We start from the raw sequence: 22,534 nt of genomic DNA on the forward strand, positions 1-22,534 counted from the left end.
CAGTGAAGTGCACTGTCGCACTCCATACCTACAGTTATCCAATTTAGGGAAAAATAATTTCCAGATTAAACACTGCAGTAGTGATTCATCTGTATTTGGTGGATTAGATGTCTCTTTGCTGTCATTGAGAAAGGTATTTTATATGTTTAAAATATCGTGCTGCTTTTTTACTTGTTGAACCTTATTCTACAGCTATTTTATGAGTATAGTCTCCACTGAAAGGTAATGTAACTTCAGAATATAGTTTTACTGTGACTGCTCCTGGTCCTGTTTTGTGAACAGCTAGTGCCTCCGTTTGCCTATCTTGCTATATTTGGACAGAATTTATGGCAATATAGCTTGTTTGTGCTGCTTTTATATTACCATGATACAGCACATACTGCTAATAAAAAGCACTGGAGGAGGAAAGGCATCAGTCATCTTTAAAAACACTCTGGAGTCTGATGTACTGTATGACAGTATTTAATTCTAGTGTTAGCTATTCCTTACTGTTGCTTTATAGCTGGAATGTTCTGTTAAGATTCTCTATGCATAAAAATCACATTAGATCTCTTTAAATTTAGATTACCTTATCCATTGTTAGCAATGGTTGTTTTAAGTTGCTGCAAAAGGATATGCATCTTCACAGGCTTTCCTTCTATTTTTGTCACTTCAGGGCAAAGACCATGGAAAACGCTTCCATGGAATAGTGTGATATCATGACTGACTTGATTTTTTTTTAATGGAATTTTTTTTTACCCTTAAGCCATTTCTTTTTTTTTTAAGAATAATACTTGGCAAAAGAAAAGATGCAAGATCTATCTCCATGTAATTTTGAAAAACAAAGTTGGTTTTCGTAATGTGACTGATAATTGCCCTAGACAAGTCAGCATGATTTTCAGGATCATCTCTTTATATTTAAAATAGTGAATTTTTTGTTCTCAAAATAATATTAATATGGAAATATTTTTGTGGGGTGTTAGGAGTTTTTTTAAGATACTTTAGAGCTATGTCGTTCATGCAGTGTTTGTAAACGTTTTCTTTTGAACAAGAAGTAACTTGGTTAGTAATGCCGTATAAAACTAGAGTTTGTAATTTGTATGCAAACTACTTGCATGGAAGTATCATTTAGTTTCCTGTATTAAACTCTACAAAATCATCTTTCTCTTGCCAACATTACTTGGACTTCATCTTGGTAAGTTATCAATGCTAGTGTTGATTTCTAGTTTAAAGAAATTGGCAAAATAGTCTATTCAGAGACAAATATTTACTTGCTGTGTCTTTTGTTTGCTTGAAGGTTTTGACAACAATGGTGCCCTTGTAGGGCCAAGAAGTACCAGGCACAGCAATCCTGAGGAGCATGCCACTTACTATTTTAACACCTTCTCTAAGGAGATGTTAGTCCAGGTAGCTACACAGTGTTCTATTGTTCTGTACATCTACAAAAAAGGATACTGATCAAAGTTACTGTTTATTTTTTGACTTGCCATTTCAATGTGACCAATGTTTGTGATAGTGTCCCACTCCTCTGAAACATTCTCAGTGGAAAAATGAAGACACAGGATAATGTGTTTCTTCAGAATAACAATATGATCCAGACAGATACTAGATTTCTCTCTCTCCTCTTCCACAATGAATGTAGTATATGTGGAAGATGTTTGATTGTAAGCCAAACTCACTGGAGCCTGTTTTTTCACAAAATGGAATGAGAGAACTCTTTTCTACTTCCGTAGATATGGAAGCTCCTCTGTGTCCTGGAAACTGGAAGAATTTGATCAGGTAGAATCAGAATCTTTAAGGTTGGAAAAGACCTCTAAAATCATCAAGTCCAACCATCAGCCCAACACCATCAAACACCAGCACCACTGTAGTACTCAGGAGGTCTGAGTAAGAAGGGTCTTCCTCCATTCTAGGCAAGAGCAACATCTTTTCTGCTGTCCATTAGTAGTCAATTGAACAAGTGGTGTTGGACCCTTAAAGCCTTGCTGATGACCCGAGATCACCTGGCCTCAAGAACTGTGCTCCTTTTCTCACTGTAATTAAAGTATACAGATGTCTTTCAAGAAGCTGAGATTCTGATCTTGAAATCAGGAAGATATTTTATTGTTAAAGCAAATTGATAAGGCCAGGAATTTTCTGATATTCAGTCAGAATTGTGGTGCTATGTATGAGAATGAGAATAGTTTTGCATGTACCTTCTATATGAAATGTGGTGCGTTTACCAATGTTTAGGCATTTGTTAGTAGGTTTTGATCTTCCTTTTAAATCTGTCTGTCTTTCTAGCTTAATCAGTGTCATTACAGCTTTTCTGTCCGAAAAGACTAGCAACAGTGTAGAGCTGATATAGTCCATTGAAGTGGGGTTTTTTTGTAGCAGGTGCTGTGGCTACAGTAGAATGGAGAGTGGCCATTTTTTATAACAAGGTTAATTTATTTGTTTTTTGCTTTAAAACATTTTAAGGATATTACAGTCAGTAGCTTTCTCTACATAATACAAATTGCATATGCCTTGTGAAACCATTTGCTGTCTTTAAAAGACTTGGAAGGCATTATTTCTTTTTGCCTTCTTCCCCAGCAGTCCGTTTCTTTGTTCTTTTATCCAGTCCACCCCCGTCTTGTTCACGGATACAGTGTCCTGAAAATTCTGACCTTCTAAAGGCATATTCAAGTATGGAAGACTTTTTCTTTTAGGATACTGGGTGATAATATTTGGTTTAAAGTAGAAGAAGAGGTCGAACCTGTTTTACTGCCTCTTTCCCATCTCTGCTTCCTCTTCTTTGTCCTTCTTTTTTAGAAGCTGTAGAAGAAACTAGTTTTGACTCAGACAGCAAAGCAAGTCATAGAAAACTACGCAGAATCTGTGGCAGTTTTCATTTTTAATCTGGAGAACATTCCCCAAACTGCTTCAGTATAAAAACTCAGTTTTCACATTTGTATTGAAGTTGTCATTGCTATCTAGTTAACTTTGTCAAGAAAGTTTTTTGCAACATATTCTGGGAATATCCTAGACTGACATATTATTAAGATCTTAATATCTGCATGCTTTATGTTCTCGATTGCTTTGTCACTTTTCATGTCTTTTTTATTCTTAGGAAATTGTGTTGCTTTCTCTTTATAGTGGTTTTTTTTTTTTTACTTTTAAATATATAGAAGTTATCAAATTCTCTCAACTTTGCCTATGAGAACATTTCTATGGAAAAGAATACTTAAGCATGGAGAGAATGAGCTGCAGTGAGATGAAATAATGGTCTCCACAACTGAGAATTTTCCCTTTAAATGCAGCTTTTGGTTACATCTTTCTTTGAAAAACTATTTTCTTGTTTGTTTTTCTTTTCCTGATGAGCTTTTGCTCTTTGTAGGCAATGATTGGAATATTACAAGTTAATGGGCATGGAGAAGAAAGCACTTTAATGCAGGACTTAAAGCCTTTTCGAATTCTTATCAGTTTACTGGATAAGCCTGAACTAGGTAATCTTCATATTTACTTCATATTACTTTTGATCTTTAACATGTTTTACCTGGGTTTACTTTGAGAATTTTTCCATCTTTTTGGTAAAATTGGAAAAGATGTCATCTTAATGACAGTACTGGCAAGTTAGCTAGATTTCTTATATCTAATAATTTAATTAGACTTACCTTTTACCAAATGCAATTTCTTCTATGCAAGAAACACAGGAAATGAAATAGTAAATTAAAGTCATAAAGAGAACAGACTGAATTTTGGAAGAAATGCAGATTGGATCTTTACCATTTCTTGAATGAAATAGTGACTTTCAGAATTTTACATCTCAGCTATTGCTTTGGGGAATAATCTGCTCTTTCTTCTGAAATACACATAGTAGCGAGAGATTAATATACAGTTAATACAATAATTTTTCTCAGAAGTGTATATCAAGAGGAAGCAGGTATTTTTGATTTTTTTTTTGTGGGTGTTTAAGGTTTTTTGGTTTTTTTTTGTTTTGGTGGTTTATTTTTTCACTTGTGTAACAAGTGTTTAAATGCACTTCTTAGCAGGTTAGTGCAGAGGACTATGGGACAAAAGTAGATGAGGGAAAAATATTTACAATGATTTGCCTTTTTCTTTGGAGTAGCAGTTTTGGAGGTGACTGAAAAAATCAAAATAACTTTTGAGGCCTTTCCTAAGATGTAGGGATGGGGTATGCGTTATTTTTGAAGTCTTTCATAAGATCTAGGAGTATGCATAAACACACAACAATTAACAAGTACAACTTGAAAGGAAATTGTTAAGACAGACCATAAAGAACAAAATATCTGAGAAGAATTAGTCATATTCCTGGCAATTTGTGATAACTGTGAGTCAGTTTAAATTTCAGAGGCAATGTGTCTGTTAAGATTTCATGAAGTAAGCAGAGCCGTGAGGATTCTTTCAGCAAACTGAGACGGAAGAAGCTAATAGGATTGCTGCTTAACTCTTTTAGCATCAGGAAGATGCTAAAAGAGGTACCATGTGTTATGGAAGATGCTTAAAATATTTTACTTTATATTTGCATTTAAATATTTGTGTACATTTTCCATATAACAGCATGAGCTAGCTTGTGTGTATTTGAAACTGGTTGAATGCAACCTTTGATCAGGAATTGAAGTACTCATGTTTACATGTTGCTGATCTGAGCTAATAATCCTTCAAAGAGGACGTGTTGGCTTGAACATGGGCAGTATTGATGTGACTGCCTCGCTTTTGAACTGGGTATGTTTGTATCCAGCTCTTGTTGTATACACATTGTATGGGCAAAGAACTCTGGCTGTGCTTTGTATACTCCTAGGTATTACAATTGCCTCTGTAATTCTGGAATGAAAAAGAACTTGTAGAATTGACGTAGTTTACAAAATGGAACAGAAAGAATTTTTATGGTTTCAGTGACCAAAGCTAGCTAATGATTTGCATAGTTTTTAGATGTGGACTGTCAGCAGTGCTATAATGTGTAAGTCTCTGATTGCTAATATTGCTCCGTAGGCCCTGCTATCCTAGAGGATGTATTGATTGAAGTGTTTCGGACATTATACATACAATGCAAAGCAGAACTGGAGCTTCAGACAGAACCTTCTTTCAACAAAGATCACACACAGCTAAGCAGGTGAATAATGACTACATGTGTTTTGTATTAAATAATACATCTTTTTGATGCTGAAATCTTGACTGTAAACCCTGTGGGACCGTGACCTGATTTCTGTATAGACAGAATACATTTACATTAATTACAGCTTCTGTGTTCAATGCAAAGTCTGAAGGGCTATGACTTTTATTGTTGTTGTGTTTTGGTTTTTTTTTTTAAATATTTACTATGCATTTTACTCTATCCATGACAAAAATCCTTCCTTGCTTGTTACAGCTGGAAGGCAGTATGTCAATGGTATAGATTAGTTGTGGCATTACATCTGTATTTTTGGAAAAAAACAAAAGTGGACTGATGAACTTTCTTGTTGAGTAAAAATGAAGAGTGCTACAAGACAACCAGAGAGGAGGATAAAACAAGTTTCAAGATTTGAGCTTGAGGTGGAGAGAAGGGGGAGTTCAAAGCCAGGGAGGATAAACAACTGTAAGAATGATCTTGGGAAAACAGATCTATTAAAATGTGGTTAGAAGACAAATACTAAAGAAAGTACAGAGAAGAAAGCTAGCAACTATGAAAAGGCATTGATATGAGGAGCCTGCTGGTATACTGAGCCCTAGAGCAACAACCACTGTAGGGATGAGGGAAGAATAATTTGTCAGCGTTAACTGGCAGTGGGTAAAATCACAGTGATGTGTCATTACATAACTTGAAAATGAAGTGTGAAAATATAATATGTTCTGTTTATTTTCAGCAAACTGAGAGAAAACAAAAAAACAGCAGAATTGATTAAAACTGCCAATCTTCTCTTTAATTCCTTTGAGCCTTATTATATGTGGGATTACATTGCTCGTTGGTTTGAAGAATGCTGTAGGTAGGTTATAATACTTAATCTCTGTATTTGTAAATTTGAACTTGACTTTTGGTTTATAAGCTTTATTTCTTCCCAGAAGTTAGTCCATAATGTGTTCATTTAGTCTAGTTTTTTTTTCTTCCCCATCCCTTTAACTCAGATCTTTTGGCGAATTTCAATCAGATGCGATTGGTGGTCTCGGCAGCATGAGTTCTAAAAACTGTATATCTGGGTAAAATCAAGATACAGGATTAGCACCTCTGCTGAAGGGAAGACTCCAGGGTGATCTCAAAACTCATTGGGTTTGTTCTTCCTGTTCAGTACAGGATTATTCACTGGGTACCTAGTGAACCAGCCAATGTTATCAAGAGGGACTTGTGGAATGTGTTATCTTTTGCCCTGATCTTTTAGGGAAGAAAATGTGTGGGATTCCTGTGTGTGGCAAGGAGGGCCATGTGAGGGAACATAGTAGGTACAGAAGAACTGAAAATATTATGGAGGGAGGGGGACCGAGGGACCACAGGAGATCAGGGATTACTGCTGTGGCAAGGAATAGATGATATAGGGATTTCAAATGAAATTAGTAGCAATGTTTTTTTTTTTTTATTGCTTATGGAATTGTTTAATAATGTATTAAGATATTTGGGAGCTAAACTGTCTATCAACCAACAGTGTGCCCTCTTAAGTAAAGAAAACTTGGGCTACTTTAGGGGACTGCGTTCAGCAGGTGAAAGGAAGTTATTTTTCCTTTGACTTAGTGTTCCTAAGCTCATATGTGGAATATTGTGTGCAGCTTTGAGCACCTCAGTTGTGGAGGAGTGTTGAGATGGAAGAGGCCCTGGTAGAGGGCTGCTAAGGTGGTCAGAGTCATAGGACACTGCATGGGAGGTTGAGGGAAGTGAGTTTGGTTTAGGCTGGTGAAGAGGGAGCTCAAATAGCGTCGTTGTTACAGAGATATAGTAACCCTATGGGTTAAGTAGAGTGCAACTTTTCAAATGTAGATTACTGACAGGATGCAATTTCAGTGTGATCTTTAAGATTTTTTTCTTAAATCTTTTGCTAAATACTTACTACTGTTTCAGATTTGGTTTCTGTAATGCAACTTTTACTTCAAAGAAATCCTTTTTTCAGTCCTGGCATATATGTTCATGAAACCTTCTAAAACAGAAGGAAAGAATTAACAGCTGCTGAAAATGTGACCCTGCCCTCATTATCACACCGAGCATAATAAATAAATTGGAGAAACAAAATGTTACTCCTTCTTTCATGTCCTTTGCTTATAATTTGTCAGCTTGCAACATGATTTCACAGAGGGTGTGTTCCATCTTGATTCTCTAAGTGTATGATTTCTTGTCAGTAGTAAACCAGTGTGGTGAGCTGATGTTGAAGTGGACACGTAAGAGAGCTTTTTTGTTTTTCTTTTCAACAGCTGTAAAGCTTCATGGGCCTTTTATTTCACTTTTTCTTGTCTTTCTCTCAGGCGCTTAATGTCTTGGGTTTAGATCTCTTCACAATTACTGTGCTTCCAGTAGCACTATCCCGTAATTCTATTATTGGCACCCTTGCTCATAGTAGTAAATGTTGCTGTATATTGTGGAGTCTCAGATGCAATTTTCTGTAGACTGAATTCCCTTATTTTATGAATAAAGACTGTTTACAGTGAAAGGCTAGTTGCACACTTCCAGAAAAGCAGCAATGAGGGTCAAATGTGCCTGTTCAAAGTAAAATGAGAGATTGCCTATTTGTTTATAGGGCTTATCCCTGACATGTACAGCTTTGCATTAAGTTACAGAACCGTGGACAATGTAAGGGGGAGGGAAAAACATCGTGAAACCCTATTTGAATTTTGCAGGAGGACATTACATGCCAGACTTCAAACTGGGCCTGGAGGTGGTAGTGAGCAATCTGAGTTACCCCTGACAAATTTCTGCTTGTTAGTGGATTTTTTGTTGGATATAGTTTCTTTGGTAAGAATTGCTTTATTTGTTGCTAATACTGGGATTCTGTGTATTTATAGTCTACAGAAATACTGTATCTGTTTAATTATTTTTCTTGAAAAATGTATTGCCGTAAATTGGTGGATACCTTTAGAGGAAGTTTTGGTTTCATTTTATGCTTCTTGTGAGAATGATTGGGTGTAACCGAAGTGGATTCTTATGGTGCTTATACCAGAAAATTTTTGTCTGTCCTCAATTTCTTTTTTCTAAAACTGCACTATATTTGTTACAAGTGTAGTATTTTGTAGTTTGAGATGCTAGTTTAGATATGCAGTTTTCTTTTAAGGCTTTTTTAAATGTCATGATAAGATGTATCTTCTTTTTCTGTTGATATTGCTTAATGTAGCAAAGACTGTTGAGAGTGCTTATACCTGTCTTTCTTCAATTCTTTGCTTTCTCATTTTAAAGCCTACTAGAAGTATGAGAGTGCTGTGTCAGGTATGGCAATCAGCCTGTTTTCCTTTTAGTTCTTAATTTGTTCATCTTTCTTTATTAAACATTTACATTAAGGTTATTAAAATAACGGGAGCAGCATTGTTTAGCCTTATTGTTATGTTTAATGTTTGTTGTATAATGGATAAGATGTAATGAAGAAGAACTAAATATATTTGTATTTGTTGGTACCCCAACTATAAAATTAATTTTGTATTTTTTTTAAGTAAAGCATGTATTTCTTATTCTTGGCTATTGAGATATTAATGTACCTTTTTTCAAGTTCTGCATGTTTTAAACGCAAATGATAGGTACCACTGTTATAGAAGATAACTTTCAGGGTGAAATTTGGTGTTACAATTAATGAGTTTTACCATTACTTTGTTAGGAGACTTACATTGAAATACAGACAGAACACTTGCCTCAACTGTTGCTCAGAATGATTTCTGCGTTGACAAGCCATCTTCATACTCTGCACTTGTCCGAGCTTACTGATTCTCTCAGACTCTGCTCAAAGATCCTTAGTAAGGTTCAACCTCCATTGCTATCTGCTGGTACGGATGGTGTCCTGCAGCTTCCTAGTGGACACAGCAGCTCCATCAAAGAATGGGAAAATAAGAAGGTAACTGATGATGTCTTTCAGCGTCTTGGTAAAATGCTTTTTGTGTGGAAAGGGCAAGTGGGCTTTCTAAGTCTGTGATGAACCACATAAAAGTCTGATTAGATTTAGTTTACTATATGCAATACATGTGAAACGTGTATTTCATCAAAAAAATATAATTATATACTTCATTGTGGTAAAAGATCTTGATTCTTAAGGGGTTTTTTTAATTCTAGATTAATATTGTACATGTATAAATCACTTCAGAATGAGGGCCTAATAATTAACTCATCAACTGAGGCTTGAAGTCGCAGTACACTTGGATAGTCTGATCATGTAGAACAATTGGACTTAAAGAATTCTTCATTTGGTTGAGTTATCAGGCATATGTAAATTCTCCTCTCACTCTGTTTATGTGCGACAGATTAATACCCATCAGTTAGTTACTGTCATTGTTTAGTTCCTAAAATCGTTTTAGTAATAAATAGAAGTAACAAACCAGCCAGCAGCTCTTTTTCTTTCTCTTTTTGCATTGTATAGTTTGGTCTGCACAACCATAGCTCCTTAAGGTATGTTAAGTGACATGCCCTGAAATCCTTATTCTCCTGCTGAAGAAACTAGAGGAACGTCATGAAGTAACATAGGTTGGAAGTGACAGTTGCAGGTCACTGCTCAAAGCAGAGCTGTTTTCTTAGTTAGAAAAAACTTTAAAGCTAGATCGGGTCAGTCAGGATCATATCCAGCTTAGTTTTGAGTATCTCCAAGGATATGGATTCCACAACTGTCATTTAATCAGAATTTCCATTGTTGCAGCTTGTTTGTTGACTCTTCTTCTTTAGCTGTGGATTTCTGAACGTGCCTCCATGTACCTAGTGGGAAGTCACAGACAGCAATAAGACACCATCTCCCTTTCCACAACTCTTAGCATTCTTTTTCTTAATGCTGAGCAAATCCAATTCTCTGAGCATTCCTGCTGTGTCAGTTGCTCCTGTGGTGGCCCTACACTGGACTTGCAAAACAAACATTGATGTACTGAGTACTAGTGAGTGCAGACTTGGGCACCGTATTCCAGGAAGTGTAGAACAGAAGGGTCTAATCACTTGCCTTGACTTACTGGCTATACCTTTGCTAATATGGTCCTGTATGTGGTTGACTTTCTTCACCAGAATGATGCACTGCTGGCTCATGTTCAACTTGTCCATTGGGACTCCCTCATCCTTTATGCAGGATCCTATCCTTATTCTTTTTAGCCAGCTGATACCTGCCAGGGTTTGTTGTTTTGGTTTTGTTTTTTTTTTTTAAAAATCCTGTTTTGATTGAACGATGTTGCCCTTTGAACCTTCAGTGACCTTTTTTGTTCAATTACAACTGATCTGTTTGTGGCCGCGTCCTCTGTTAAGAGACAGAGTGAAATTAATTACCATATTTCTGGTCTCTATTGTGTTTTATAAAGCAGAGTCACCCTTTATCTCTTTCTAAGCTTTTTTTTGGTACTTATTAATACCAGAGATGGTCTCAAAGAACTTTTCATTCTTACTTCATCTCTGGTAAAGGAAGATGTAATTCACCATATATAATAATGTCTCTGTTTTTATTTATTCATGAATAAGTTATTCATGTTTCTAGATTATGCTTAAAATCTGTATTTAAGATGGCTAGTGATTAGGATGTCAGACAGCAAGACAACTTCTGGGCACGTTAGCTCTCAGGCCACATCTGCCATTGCTGACAAGTTAGGTAGATGAGAGAAGTATGTGGGTGTGTTCTTCACCTGCATTTACTCCCAGTGATCAATGCATTTCTGTGTAAGTCGTTTCCCTATCCACCTCACTTTCTCACCAGAAAGCAGAGACTATGCTACCAGTTACCAACGAGTCTATAGGGGATCAGAACAGCCCAGAAAGCAGGTATAGGTTCTTTTTGAGTAGAAATCATTCACCAGATTTATGCATATTCTGAACAGATGAGGAATTAAGGTGCACAGTGAGTCATGGAGAACTGTTCTTGCTGGATCAAACCTCCTTTCATTTCTAGGTGATTTTTTTTCTTTCTAGTTCCAAACGGTTAGTAGTGTTTAAATGAACGTTTGTTTCTTCTTTTATAATTATAAAACTTTGTGTTTGAAAGAAATCCCCGACTTCCAAATCTTGGGATTGGTATATAAAAAGAAAGATGCTGGTTTGTTAATTTCTACCATGTATACATCTATGAATTAAGATTCCATCCACATTTAATAGACAATTTCTTAAGTCAAAGAACATAAATTTTATTGAGAAATTGAGCTGGCAGTATTAGTATGAATATGGAAGTGGAAAAAAATGTTTTCTAGGTTATGAAAGATTTTATTCTTCATGTACAGCTCCACAGTTTACTTTTTTAAGATGTTTTGACAACTTATAGTTGTAAAGTTAAATGACGCTGATCCTGCTTTCCTAAAGAGACAAAACTTAAGTAGTTGTGGCTCTTCTATCAGTAATACATCTAAACACCTATTAGACTAATTTAATCTAATATCTAATGTGATTGCTCCCTTGTACAGTGGGAACTTGAAAAGCATGATCAGAGAAGTGCGTACTTTTTCCTACTCCGTCAAGTCTTCCTATTCTACTTGGCTATCACCTCCTTTTTTCCTTTGTTGCCTGCAGGCAATTTTTACTGCTTTATGACTGCAGCAGTTTCTGATTGACAGATAAATATTATCTTATCCTTTTGTAGAACTTGCTAAAATCTAAGAATATTAAGAGAATCTTGCTAGCTAAAGTGACCGTAAGCAACCTAGTTCAATGTCCTGCTTCCTGCTGGAAGTGCGGGGTTTTCTTTGATGTATGAAGATTTTGAGTTATGTTGCTGTGCAAATTAATGATACCTGTGCCTATGCATTGCTGCATTCTTTCATAAAAAGACATTTTTGTTATATATAGAAAATGTTAAAAACAATAATATTTTAAGTGTTTTACTTGATAAACAATGGGGATTTTTTCTTTTATAGTTAGCTTAGCTTGATCTAGCAAGCTTACTGAAACATCAAACATGGTTTTGCATAAAAGGTATTTATATGAATAGATTTAGAACTGTGGAATAAAATTGCTTCTTTCAAATGGAGAAACAAATATTTTCTCTGTCGTACCTAAATAACCCATTTTGAACAATCGTTTAACTTTTATCTCACTCAGGTGCCATCGGTTTCACTTGAAAATCCTAATGATGTGTTTGAAGATGGTGAAAATCCTCCAAGCAGTCGGTCATCAGAAAGTGGATTCACTGAGTTTGTACAGTACCAGGGAGATACAACTGATGACATTGATAGAGCACTGAATGAAGGTCACGGGGCAACCGGCATTCCTATTATTGGTAGCACATCCTCAGAGACTGAGACAGCATCAACTGTGGGATCTGAGGAAACCATTGTACAGCCTCCTTCCATAATGACACAGGGAACAGCAACTCGAAGTGGGAAAACGATCCAAAAGACTGCAATGCAGTGCTGTTTGGAGTATGTCCAACAGTTTTTAACCAGATTTATCAACCTGTATATCATTCAGAGTAATTCCTTGTCTCAGCCGTTAGGGGCAGAGCTTCCGGTAGACCCCACGAGAGATCAAGGACAGGACCACAAAATGGGACAGAGAATCACAAGTTGATGCTAAGATGAAGAAAACAAACAAGAAAAAAACACCAAAAGAATACCTTCCTGCTTTTATTGCTGCATGTCAGCTGTATCTTGAATGTTCGAGCTTTCCCGTGTATATTGCTGAAGGAAACCGTACCTCAGAATTACATCCTGGGAAGACTGAAGTTGGTAAATGCACTCTTCTTTGTTCTTTGCTGCTGTTCCCCCCCTCATCCTGACCCCCGCAATTTAAAATTGTAGTATTCATGCTTTGTGCGCATTGCTGTTTGCTGTTCCTCTCTGAAATGTTTTCCTTCTGTGTATCGGTTGGTCTGCTTTTTGGAAATGAAATTATTTTCTCATAGATTTTAAGAATATTGCTGATATAGGATTTGACAGTAATTAATTTCAATTAGGAAACCTGAAGCCTGGCAGTAGAACCTAGATTTTTCAAATGTTCCTCTTTACTGTATGGATCCGTGGTGTTTTCTTTGTCATAGTCTGTGATAGCCACAGGTGACATCAAATGGGTTTTTAGCATCTTTTTAGCAATTATGGATTGATGTGGACATTGATCACTTTGTGCAATACATGAAAATTATAAGCTTCTGTTCAATGAAAGTCATACCAGATAAGAAATTAATTAGTTTTATTTTACTCTTATTAAAGGAGCAGGTCTTGCAAACAATTCTTCTAGCCACAGTTGCATTTGAAACCAAAATAAAAGTGGTAGGTTTTGTGAAGTATTAATGTGTTCACAGATAAATGAAGACATTCAGATACAGAAATGTGATTAATGTTGACAGTTCTGGATTACTGTAAAATGTGCCATTTTTAGATGGACAATCCTCTTTACAGTTTGTAAGGTCTTCACTTTGCAGTTCTAATTTTGACGACTTCTGGTCTGTAGCCAGAGAATTGCTGCTTCAAATTGCTGTCATGATGGATATGCTTGGAGCATGCAAGAAATATATTTACAATAATTTAGGCTACTGTCACAGTTGTCTTCGGTGATTTTATTTGTTCTAGGGAATTTCATGGTTGCAGGTTCTGTTCTTACCCACAACTTTCAAAATCTATTACAGGCTGAGTGGTGGGCACTACCTGAAGATGAACAGTTTTTTGGCTTTTAGAAACAAGTGTGTTAATTTAACGTAACTGCTGCTTCCATTCTAGTAGTCTTTAAGGTGCATTGTGTATGCCTTTGTTATACAGCTCAGGAGAAGAGCGCGTCTTTGATTTTGTGAGATCCAGACCTATCAAATATTTATGTCAGTTGAAGACAACTTGGTTATGGCTGATTATTAAAAAAGAGTATTGTATTGCTGAAGGGGTGTCACCTTTTGTGAACAAGCTTAGCACAGGTTATTTGTGCTTCTATAGCATGACCCTGAAAAATGTAGTTTGGTTTTTTCCCCAAACACAGCAGCCTACGAATGAGTATTGTGGCAGAAGACTAAAAGTATTTTAAAAATTAATTGTTTGCTGATTACTTTCCTGTGGATATAGCACTTTTGATTATTGCTGTCTTGTAAACTCTAAAGCAGAAAGCCTGTACATCTTGAGTAGTATATGCCTCATATGAAGGCGGTGATTCTAGGGAGCCTTTTCACTTTAAATGTCTTGGATTTGCATTGCTCTTTCATCATCTGAATCTTCCCATTTGTGCTGTTGCATTTGCACTCTATTGAACAGTGGGGCTGAGGAATAAACATAAATTGTAGGTGGTTGAAATCCCTGGGAAGGGTTTTGTTGAGTTAAACGTCTGTTGTACAGAACAGCAGGGCAAACGGGAATAGCTATGGGAATGGGTCTGCATTGCTGTCCTGGGAGTCCTGCTTCCCATAACAGAGAATGCCAGTAGAATAGATGATGGATAATGGGAGATGGGAGTTACCGTAATTTGCACACCAGCCTCATCACCTCTTGATATGTTTTCTGCTGCAGAAGAGGCTGTTTTTATTGAAGTGTTCCTAAATTTGGACCATGTTTTTGATGGGTTACATTCGTCATGTGACCCAATTGCCTTTAATCAAAGGCGAAAGTCATCAGTCTGTTTATTTGAAAGAGCCAAATTAATCTGATATTGATAGAACACATAATTGTGCTTAAATTTTGCTGTATGCTTAATTTCTCACATAAATGTGTGTTACTTTTGATGGAAGAAATTAAAAAGGGAACTGAGTCAATCTCAGAGTAATGTTTATATCTGTAAATTCTAGCACATTATGCGGAAATGTTAGGTATATTTAGGCTACAATTCACACTGCAAAATTAGCTGCTGTGGATGAAATTAGAAATTGCATCATCCTTTTCTTAATTCTAAATTCATGCTGTATTTTAACACTTCTTCACTTGTGTCTGATTCTGAAAGCATTTGCCTGTTTTAGGAACGCAATCAATGGAGTCCTTTTGAAGTTCTAAGACAAATTACTTTTGGCACCTCTGAAATAAAAGGGTGCATTGTTCATTTTGGGGAGCTGACTGTGAACTTCAGAGAAAGGTGCTTGTGTTATCAGGCCAGTGTATGGTATTAAGGGGAGATAGGAAGAAAAGGAAAACAACTGCCTAAAGTGAAAGCAGAGTATGATCTAATAGGATCAAGTTTCTGACACCCAGAACATTCATTTGCACAAATAATTTTACTTTTAAAGTGTTGCCAGGAAAAGGTCTATTTTTTGTTGTGATTTTAAACTTTACATATATTATTTTTATATGTAGGCTAAGAATTCTGTATCTATGTATAATATGTTATCTATATAATATAACACAGAATAAAAATAATGCTATAGAATTATTCCAGACTAAAAGCTACAATGTTAAGACTTTATTGCTGTCAAGAGTTTTCTGAAAGAGGAATGTCATTGAAAGGATGTGCAAACTACTAAAAGTCCGTTTTTGTCTAAATGTGAAATCACGTGGATGCATTTCCATAAAATTTGTCTTGTTCAAATTTTCCTGTTTAATTTTGTTTACCTAATGTTTGAAGTGATATAGCATTTCATTCCTAATTTGATTGTTTTAAAGATAAGAGATAAATCAAGAAGTATCTTTCTACTGCATATGTTTTCCTAAACCTATATAACAGGCAGGTTGAAATATGAAAGATAAAGGACAAGTGTGTGTATGGTCATGGGATAAGAGGAAAATCTAATAATATTTAAAATCATTAAATTAATGTATCATCTTTGGTTTTTTGGTTTTTTTTTTAATTTCAGACTGTGAACAAGTGCAGCCTCCACTGTGGCTACAGACTTTAATGAATGCTTGCAAGCAAGCAATCGATTTCAGCGTTCAGGGGGTTACTATTTCCCTTGTGATGGACTTGGTTGGATTGACTCAATCTGTTGCTGTCGTCACTGGAGAAAATCTGAACAGTGTGGAAACTGCTCAGCCTCTTAGCCCTAACCAAGGAAGAGTGGCTGTGGTCATCAGACCTCCTCTTACTCAAGGCAATCTGAGATACATGGCTGAAAAGACAGATTTCTTCAAGGTACAATGCAGTATCTCATTGCTGTTTTCTATGGACTTCTTTTCCTGGCTGTTTAAAGTCGACTGACAGTCTTGGCCATTTTACCATCCTTAGTGTGGTTAAACCAAATTTTCATGCCGAGTATTTTGATAACAGTTGTAAACTGTGTAGGACTCTGTATCAAAATACATAGTAAGTTTTCCCACTGATTGTTTTGCTGACTGCTTGGGTGAAAATCCTGGTTTGAATAACTATTTTTAAAATAAGAATAAAGCATGATTGAATAGCATCACTAATTAGCAAAGGTGTGAAACAGGTGTGCATATTGTAGGATTCTGGTAAACCAGTTTCTACATTTGTGTAAGTTATCTAAAAAGTCATTTACGAAAGATAATCAGCAGAAGGGTGTATTATGTAGTTGATTACATTGAAATGAAAATTTATCTCTGGATATACCTGCATGTTCTTACTCCTAAAAGGAATTTTTTTTATGTCATAAATAATTGCAGTGTTTCAAACAGTTCCTTATGTTCATACAAACAAAAAAATACCCTGTTTTATAGATTGCCTGTTGGTCATATGGTATCATCATATTTAATGTCTTTCATCATTACTTAGATCTCAGTGTAGTCTGGAGCAAAGCAAGGCATGATACTCATTCACTTGCATCTCTTGCAACTTTTCTTTTCACGTACAAAGCATATAGCTTTAACTCTTTGGGACCAGTTGGGTGATGGAACTCCTCAGCATCATCAGAAGAGTGTGGAGCTCTTCTACCAGCTGCACAACCTCGTTCCATCTTCTAGCATTTGTGAAGATGTTATTAGTCAGCAGCTGACTCACAGAGACAAGGCAAGTTGTTCACATATTTACTAAAAGATTGCTTAAGTATTGCTATAGACATATGTTTATAAAAACGACTTGGTGCCTCAGAGGAGGGCATGAATAACTTCAATACTCAACAAACCTTATGTTTATTGTTTCAAATATTTAATACACTTTTATATTTTACTTGTATGTAGGACATCAGTTTTGTCTACCCTCTGGTGTTACCACTCTCTTTCCTGTATACCCAATCACAAGAAACTTAGCCTTATGTCTGTAGTAGTTGAGCCCTATTTTCGTGACTTCTTGGTGTTTAATAAACCTATGAAAGTGTTTGTAATGTTAGTAACTGAATATAGGTTTTCTAGATTCCGTTCCAGTTGTCCTAACCATTCTTCTTTCCCTGTACAGCTCCATCAAATGCAAGCACGCTTTCTTTTGCTATGTCCTAACCAACTGTAGCCGGTACACTGGTGTGCTCCCTTCTATTTCACCTAACTGTTCCATCTGGTTTAATAGTTTGTCCTAGTGTAGCATCTAGATTTTCTCCTTCCTTTTCTCTGCAGAACATGGAGAAAGAGCAACAGCCGCATTATTGTCATCACGGTGTCTCTGCTGTTTTCTCGATAGTGGGGTCGGATTCCTTATTTGAGACACTCATGTATAGTCCTCTTTATCTTTCTATCCTTTTGCTTTCTCTTTTCTCTCCTTCAGCTGGGGTATCCTTACTGCCTTTCTCTTTGTGTTACCATCTTCTTTTTACAGTCTGATATCTGTTTTCAGTTCCTTTCCTTTTCTGTGAGACATGTTCTTGTGATTCTGCTGATATTATTAGTTTGCTGCTTTAGCCTTAATTCCATTTAACTTTTAAACAACAGTTAATTAGTTTTCTTTGGTCTTTCTGACCGTTTTTAAATATTATTTGATTCTGTCTACTTTTCTATGAATTAATGTAAATATAAGACAAAAGAGCTGCTTGTAAGTTTGTAATTAGCAAGATTTTATTTCCAAATTCCAAGAGCTGCTTTCATGTGGTGGGTTGATGCTGGCTGGGTGTCAGGAGCTGACTAAAGCTGCTCCATCACTCCCCTCCTCAGCTGGACAGGAGAGAGAAGGTATAATGAAAGGCTCATGGTTCGAGATAGGGACAGGGATATCATTCAGCACCTACCATCACAAGCAAAACAGACCTGACTTGAGGATCAATTAATCTAATTTATTACCAATCAAATCAGAGTTGTATAGTGAGAAATAAAACCAAATCTTAAAAACACCTTCCCTCCACTCTGCCACCTTCCTTCTTCCTGCGCTTAACTTTATTCCTGATATTCTTTGCCTCCTTCCCCCAAGCAGCGCAGGGACCTGGGGGATGGGAATTACAGTCAGTTCATCACATGTTGTCTCTGCGACTCCTTCCTCCTCAGGGGAGGGGCTTCTCACACTCTTCCCCTCCTCCAGCATGGGGTCCTTCCCACGGGAGACAGTCCTCCACAAACTTCTCCAACATGAGTCCTTCCCATGAGCTACAGTTCTTCACAAACTGCTTCAGTGTGGATCCCTTCCACAGGGTGCAGTCCTTCAGGAACAGATTGCTCCAGAACAGGCTCCCCACAGGATCACAAGTCCTGCCAGCAAGCCTGCTCCAGCATGGACTTCTCTTTCCACAAGTCCTGCCAGGAGCCTGATCAAGGGCAGGCTTCCTGTGGGGTTACAGCTTCCTTGGGGCACATGACCCAGCTTGGTGGATTTCTCCCATTCTTTATTGCTCAAAGGTCTCATCTCACTACTGGCTGGGTTTTAGAAGAGATCTTGGTTGTCCGAGTGACTACTTCTATTTTGCTATCAGTTTAGCTAGTGCAAGTAAAGTATTTTCAAAATCTTTTTAAGCTGATGGACATTCAGATTGTTGACACGGTGTTTCTTTTAGGTCTCTGATGAGCCTCCTGTTTCATGCTCACTGAAGAGGCCTTTTTGACATTCAGCAACAGACTTATGCAGAAGACTTTTATCAGAATTTATTCTCTACTTCCCAATACATAAAGCAAATGCTTAGCTTTTGTTATTGTTAAGGTTAACTGCTGGTCATGACAGTTACTCTATCTTTTTCTTTTTTTTTTTTTTAAACTGAGACCGTCAATTTGACATTTGATTTGAGGCCTTTGTAGTGCCTTAAATTTTAGATACAGGAACTGTTTTCACAGCCCCAACAGAATGAACTATAGGGAATTTCTTGCTTACATACTCTGGCAACTCGCGGTTGTGTGATTTCAGAAGCAGTTACCTTTTCGCCTTTCTACCAGAGAGTAAGCAGGTCAACAAAAGTAAATGTGACCCAGTCTGTCAGTCACTGCATTTCACAAGTTGGCCTGTTGTTAAAACTACTGGTGACCTATAGTTTCACTTATTAGGCTGCTCTGTGAACCACTCTGTCTGTGCATGTGGCTCTCACTCATTTCTGCCAACCTTACTGTGAAAACAGTAATTTTTGACAGCTTCCCACAATGGATTGCAAGTGCTTAATTGCAGGTCATCTGTATGTGAGATGTGTTTGAGAATTAGGTTTTTTTCAGTCTGTATTCAGCATGTTACTCAATTGTTTTGTGTAACTGCATGTATTTTGCAGCAGTACTGCAGGGTTCTTTCTCCCATGAGAAGCATACTTTTTCGAAATACGTGTGTTGCTTGCTTTGCTTTCCAAAATGCTGCTCGTTTTTTTTTTTTTCTTTTTGAGTTTGTCTGATGTGTCCTTTCTGTAATTTTCATCCTTTTTGTCTCTGCTTATTATTTAGTAATTTATTTTAAGCCCTGATTGTATTTGAGAGAAATATTGACGCTTTATTCAGTGTAGCTGTCCTGATTGCTGTGTTTGTTTGTTCACTCCTACAACTGCTGAATAGCTTCTTTGTCTCTTGGGTGAAGCTGTTTTTAATAGATGTACCCATGTATTCCAATGGTAGCGTGGCATTTACTATTTATAACTTTGGTGGAATAAGTCTTCACCTTGATCAGCTGCAGAAAAGAGATAAAGGCATGACAAATTGTTACTTTAATGCCATCTTCACCATTAAATATTCTGCATATTATTAGTTCGTTAGAAGTCGTTTGAACAGTAAGCATGCCCTGTTTGTCCAAATGAACTGCTAAATTCCAGAACAAAATTTGGCATGTAAGTGATGAGCTCTGTCTAGACCATATCTAGTTAGAGAATTCTTATATTTCTTTCTAGACAACTTATTTCCATTTCCTTGTTTCTATGGATACTGTGTTTAATCCTATCAGTCCAGATACTATCTTTAAAAATCCCTCTTCTTGCTTTGACTCTTCTTTCTACCTCTATGCTTGAGCTTTCATATTGAAAAGCTTGTGTTTCTTCCTGCTCTCTCTTCATGATCTCTTCTAGTGCCTTAATAGATAAAAACTCGCTGAAAACAGAGCAGTGCGATATATGAGACTAAAATAAATATTGTTCAAGCTCTCACTTAAAGTATTTAAAACTTTTCAAGCTAAACTTTGAAACAAAGGCAGACAAGATCAATATGGGGGAGAATTCTTTCACATTACTATATTGTTCGCTGAGACCTGTGATTGCCTGTTACTGTTTTTAATGTTAGAAATTAGCATTTGATCACATAGTCAAAAGAGTTAATTTTACTAATGTCATTATCTTTTAAACTGCTGTATGCCTCTCTTTTTCTGGTTCTTGTCAGGCTAGTATATTCTGATAAATCTAACTTACAATTTGGTTCACAGAAAGTAAGAATGGAAGCTCATGCCAAGTTCGCAGTGCTGTGGCATCTCACCCGTGACCTTCATATTAACAAGTCTTCTTCCTTTGGGCGCACCTTTGACAGGTTGGTAATTGCAAGCATGATTCAGTTAATTTTGCTTCAAAATCTTTAACTACATTATACTGTCGCAGTCTAACCGCGAGAGCCAGGAAGGAGGGCAGGAAATGGATTTATGTTAGAGAAAATTGTTTTCACAATGATGATTGTCTAAGCTGTAAGTTTTTCTGGTAGCTGTAAAAAGTAGAACAGGAATGGGCACGTGATTCATTGACTACCACTGTGGATAAAATGTTTGTGTATATTGAACATAGTATCTGAGTTCTTGCTGCAATTCAATTAAAAAAAGCGCAGGAGAGAGAAGTCAGCTCAGAAGTGAATTATATGAAAATGGAAAGTAATAGTAAGCTAAGAAAACTTAAGAACAAAATTCCAAGTAAGTGCTAAAATATGAAAGGTCCTTTGTTAATCTGTTTTCTGTAAGATGTGACTTAGAGCAAGTAGCAGGGAATTTGTTTTGTATTCTGATATCAGGCTACATTCTTAACAAAATCTGAATGGTCCAGACTCTAAACTAGTCTTGTCTTCCTCAACTAGCACAAATGTTGTGGAAAAGTGCTAACTTAAATTTCCTAATGTATACTTAATTGCAGGAAGCAGACTGAAATGGCTGCGTCTTTGGCTTGATATTGTCACTCATTGCAGAAGTGGTGATAAAGTCTGTACAGACAGCTAAGAGCTTATCAATGTGTACAACTGGAGGGTGTGAAATAGTAAAATTCAAAGTCCCATATATATATTTATATATATGTATGTGTGTGTGTGTATATACATATATATTTTTGCCCCAAGTCTGGAAAGGATTCTAAAGGGTAAAACTATTAAAAGCAGAGAATAATGACAGTAGGAAGTCCTGAACTGTTAAATATTTATTGTTATGTGAGTAGTTGGACAAATGCTTGAAGTGACTATGCAACTGCTACTGTTAGAGCAGCTATCATAGCTGACTTTATTACTAGCCCTTCCTGGGCATTTCTTCATTAGGCTAGACTGAAATGTAAAACTGAATGTTGCAAAGTCTGCATTTCAAAGAAAATAGTGGTTTATATGGAGAAGAGACCGGAGTATTTACTGGTCCTGAAATTTATTGTATATTAGATGAAAATGGGCTTATTCTGTGGGTAGTGTAGAATATGTGCCAGGTTTATTCTTTCTATTCTAGATCTTTGTTTATCATGCTGGACAGCCTTAATAGCTTGGATGGTTCTACGTGGTCAGTGGGACAAGCCTGGTTAAATCAAGTCCTTCAAAGACATGATATTGCAAGGGTTCTTGAACCTTTGCTCCTACTGCTTCTCCATCCAAAAACTCAGAGAGTTTCTGTGCAACGAGTACAGGCTGAATGTTATTGGACTAAATCTCCCTATCCCGCTGAAGAAGAAAATGAAAAGCCATTTATGCAGCAGTTTAGCTGTGCTGACGGTATGTATACAAGAAGACTCTAAGAAGTTCCTTATTAAGTTTCTTTATTTATTTATGTGCAACATTAAAAACACAGTAGGAACTGTTGAATGTAACTTCCAAACCAAAGTGCTGGAGGAGCTACTGCTTATATGTGCATTCATGCATCTTTTTTTCCAATTCAAGTCTGGGTGTCCAAAATATCATTGTTCTCATATTAAGATGACATGCAAGTATTTTAATGCAGAGCATTTTCTATTGTCTTACTGAACTTGAGTACAACTTATGAATATGACTTGAAGCTTAACCAAGAAATAAGGTGCTTTTTTGTATTGGGATTACTGATATGAGGCTGGCTGAAAATATGCTGATAAGGTTTGAAGGTGTTTGCATGTACTGTGTAGTTCTAGTAACGTACTAATTATTTTTTCTTTTATGAAAACACAGG

At 36.6% G+C, this 22,534-nt stretch overlaps 1 protein-coding gene across 1 annotated transcript in view; it reads left to right on the plus strand.

The window, feature by feature from the left end:
• Positions 1–22,534, plus strand: part of DOP1A (DOP1 leucine zipper like protein A) — a 64,211-nt gene that overhangs the window by 21,194 nt on the left and 20,483 nt on the right. Inside the window, 13 exon segments of the mRNA XM_054061389.1 lie at positions 1,304–1,386; positions 3,338–3,446; positions 4,954–5,074; positions 5,805–5,924; positions 7,756–7,870; positions 8,309–8,338; positions 8,721–8,954; positions 12,107–12,541; positions 12,543–12,732; positions 15,762–16,036; positions 16,715–16,867; positions 20,591–20,691; positions 21,848–22,107. Coding sequence (XP_053917364.1) covers positions 1,304–1,386; positions 3,338–3,446; positions 4,954–5,074; positions 5,805–5,924; positions 7,756–7,870; positions 8,309–8,338; positions 8,721–8,954; positions 12,107–12,541; positions 12,543–12,732; positions 15,762–16,036; positions 16,715–16,867; positions 20,591–20,691; positions 21,848–22,107 — 2,226 coding nt within the window.

Source organism: Cuculus canorus, chromosome 3 (genome assembly GCF_017976375.1).
Source record: "Cuculus canorus isolate bCucCan1 chromosome 3, bCucCan1.pri, whole genome shotgun sequence".
NCBI classification, from domain to species: Eukaryota; Metazoa; Chordata; class Aves; order Cuculiformes; family Cuculidae; genus Cuculus; species Cuculus canorus.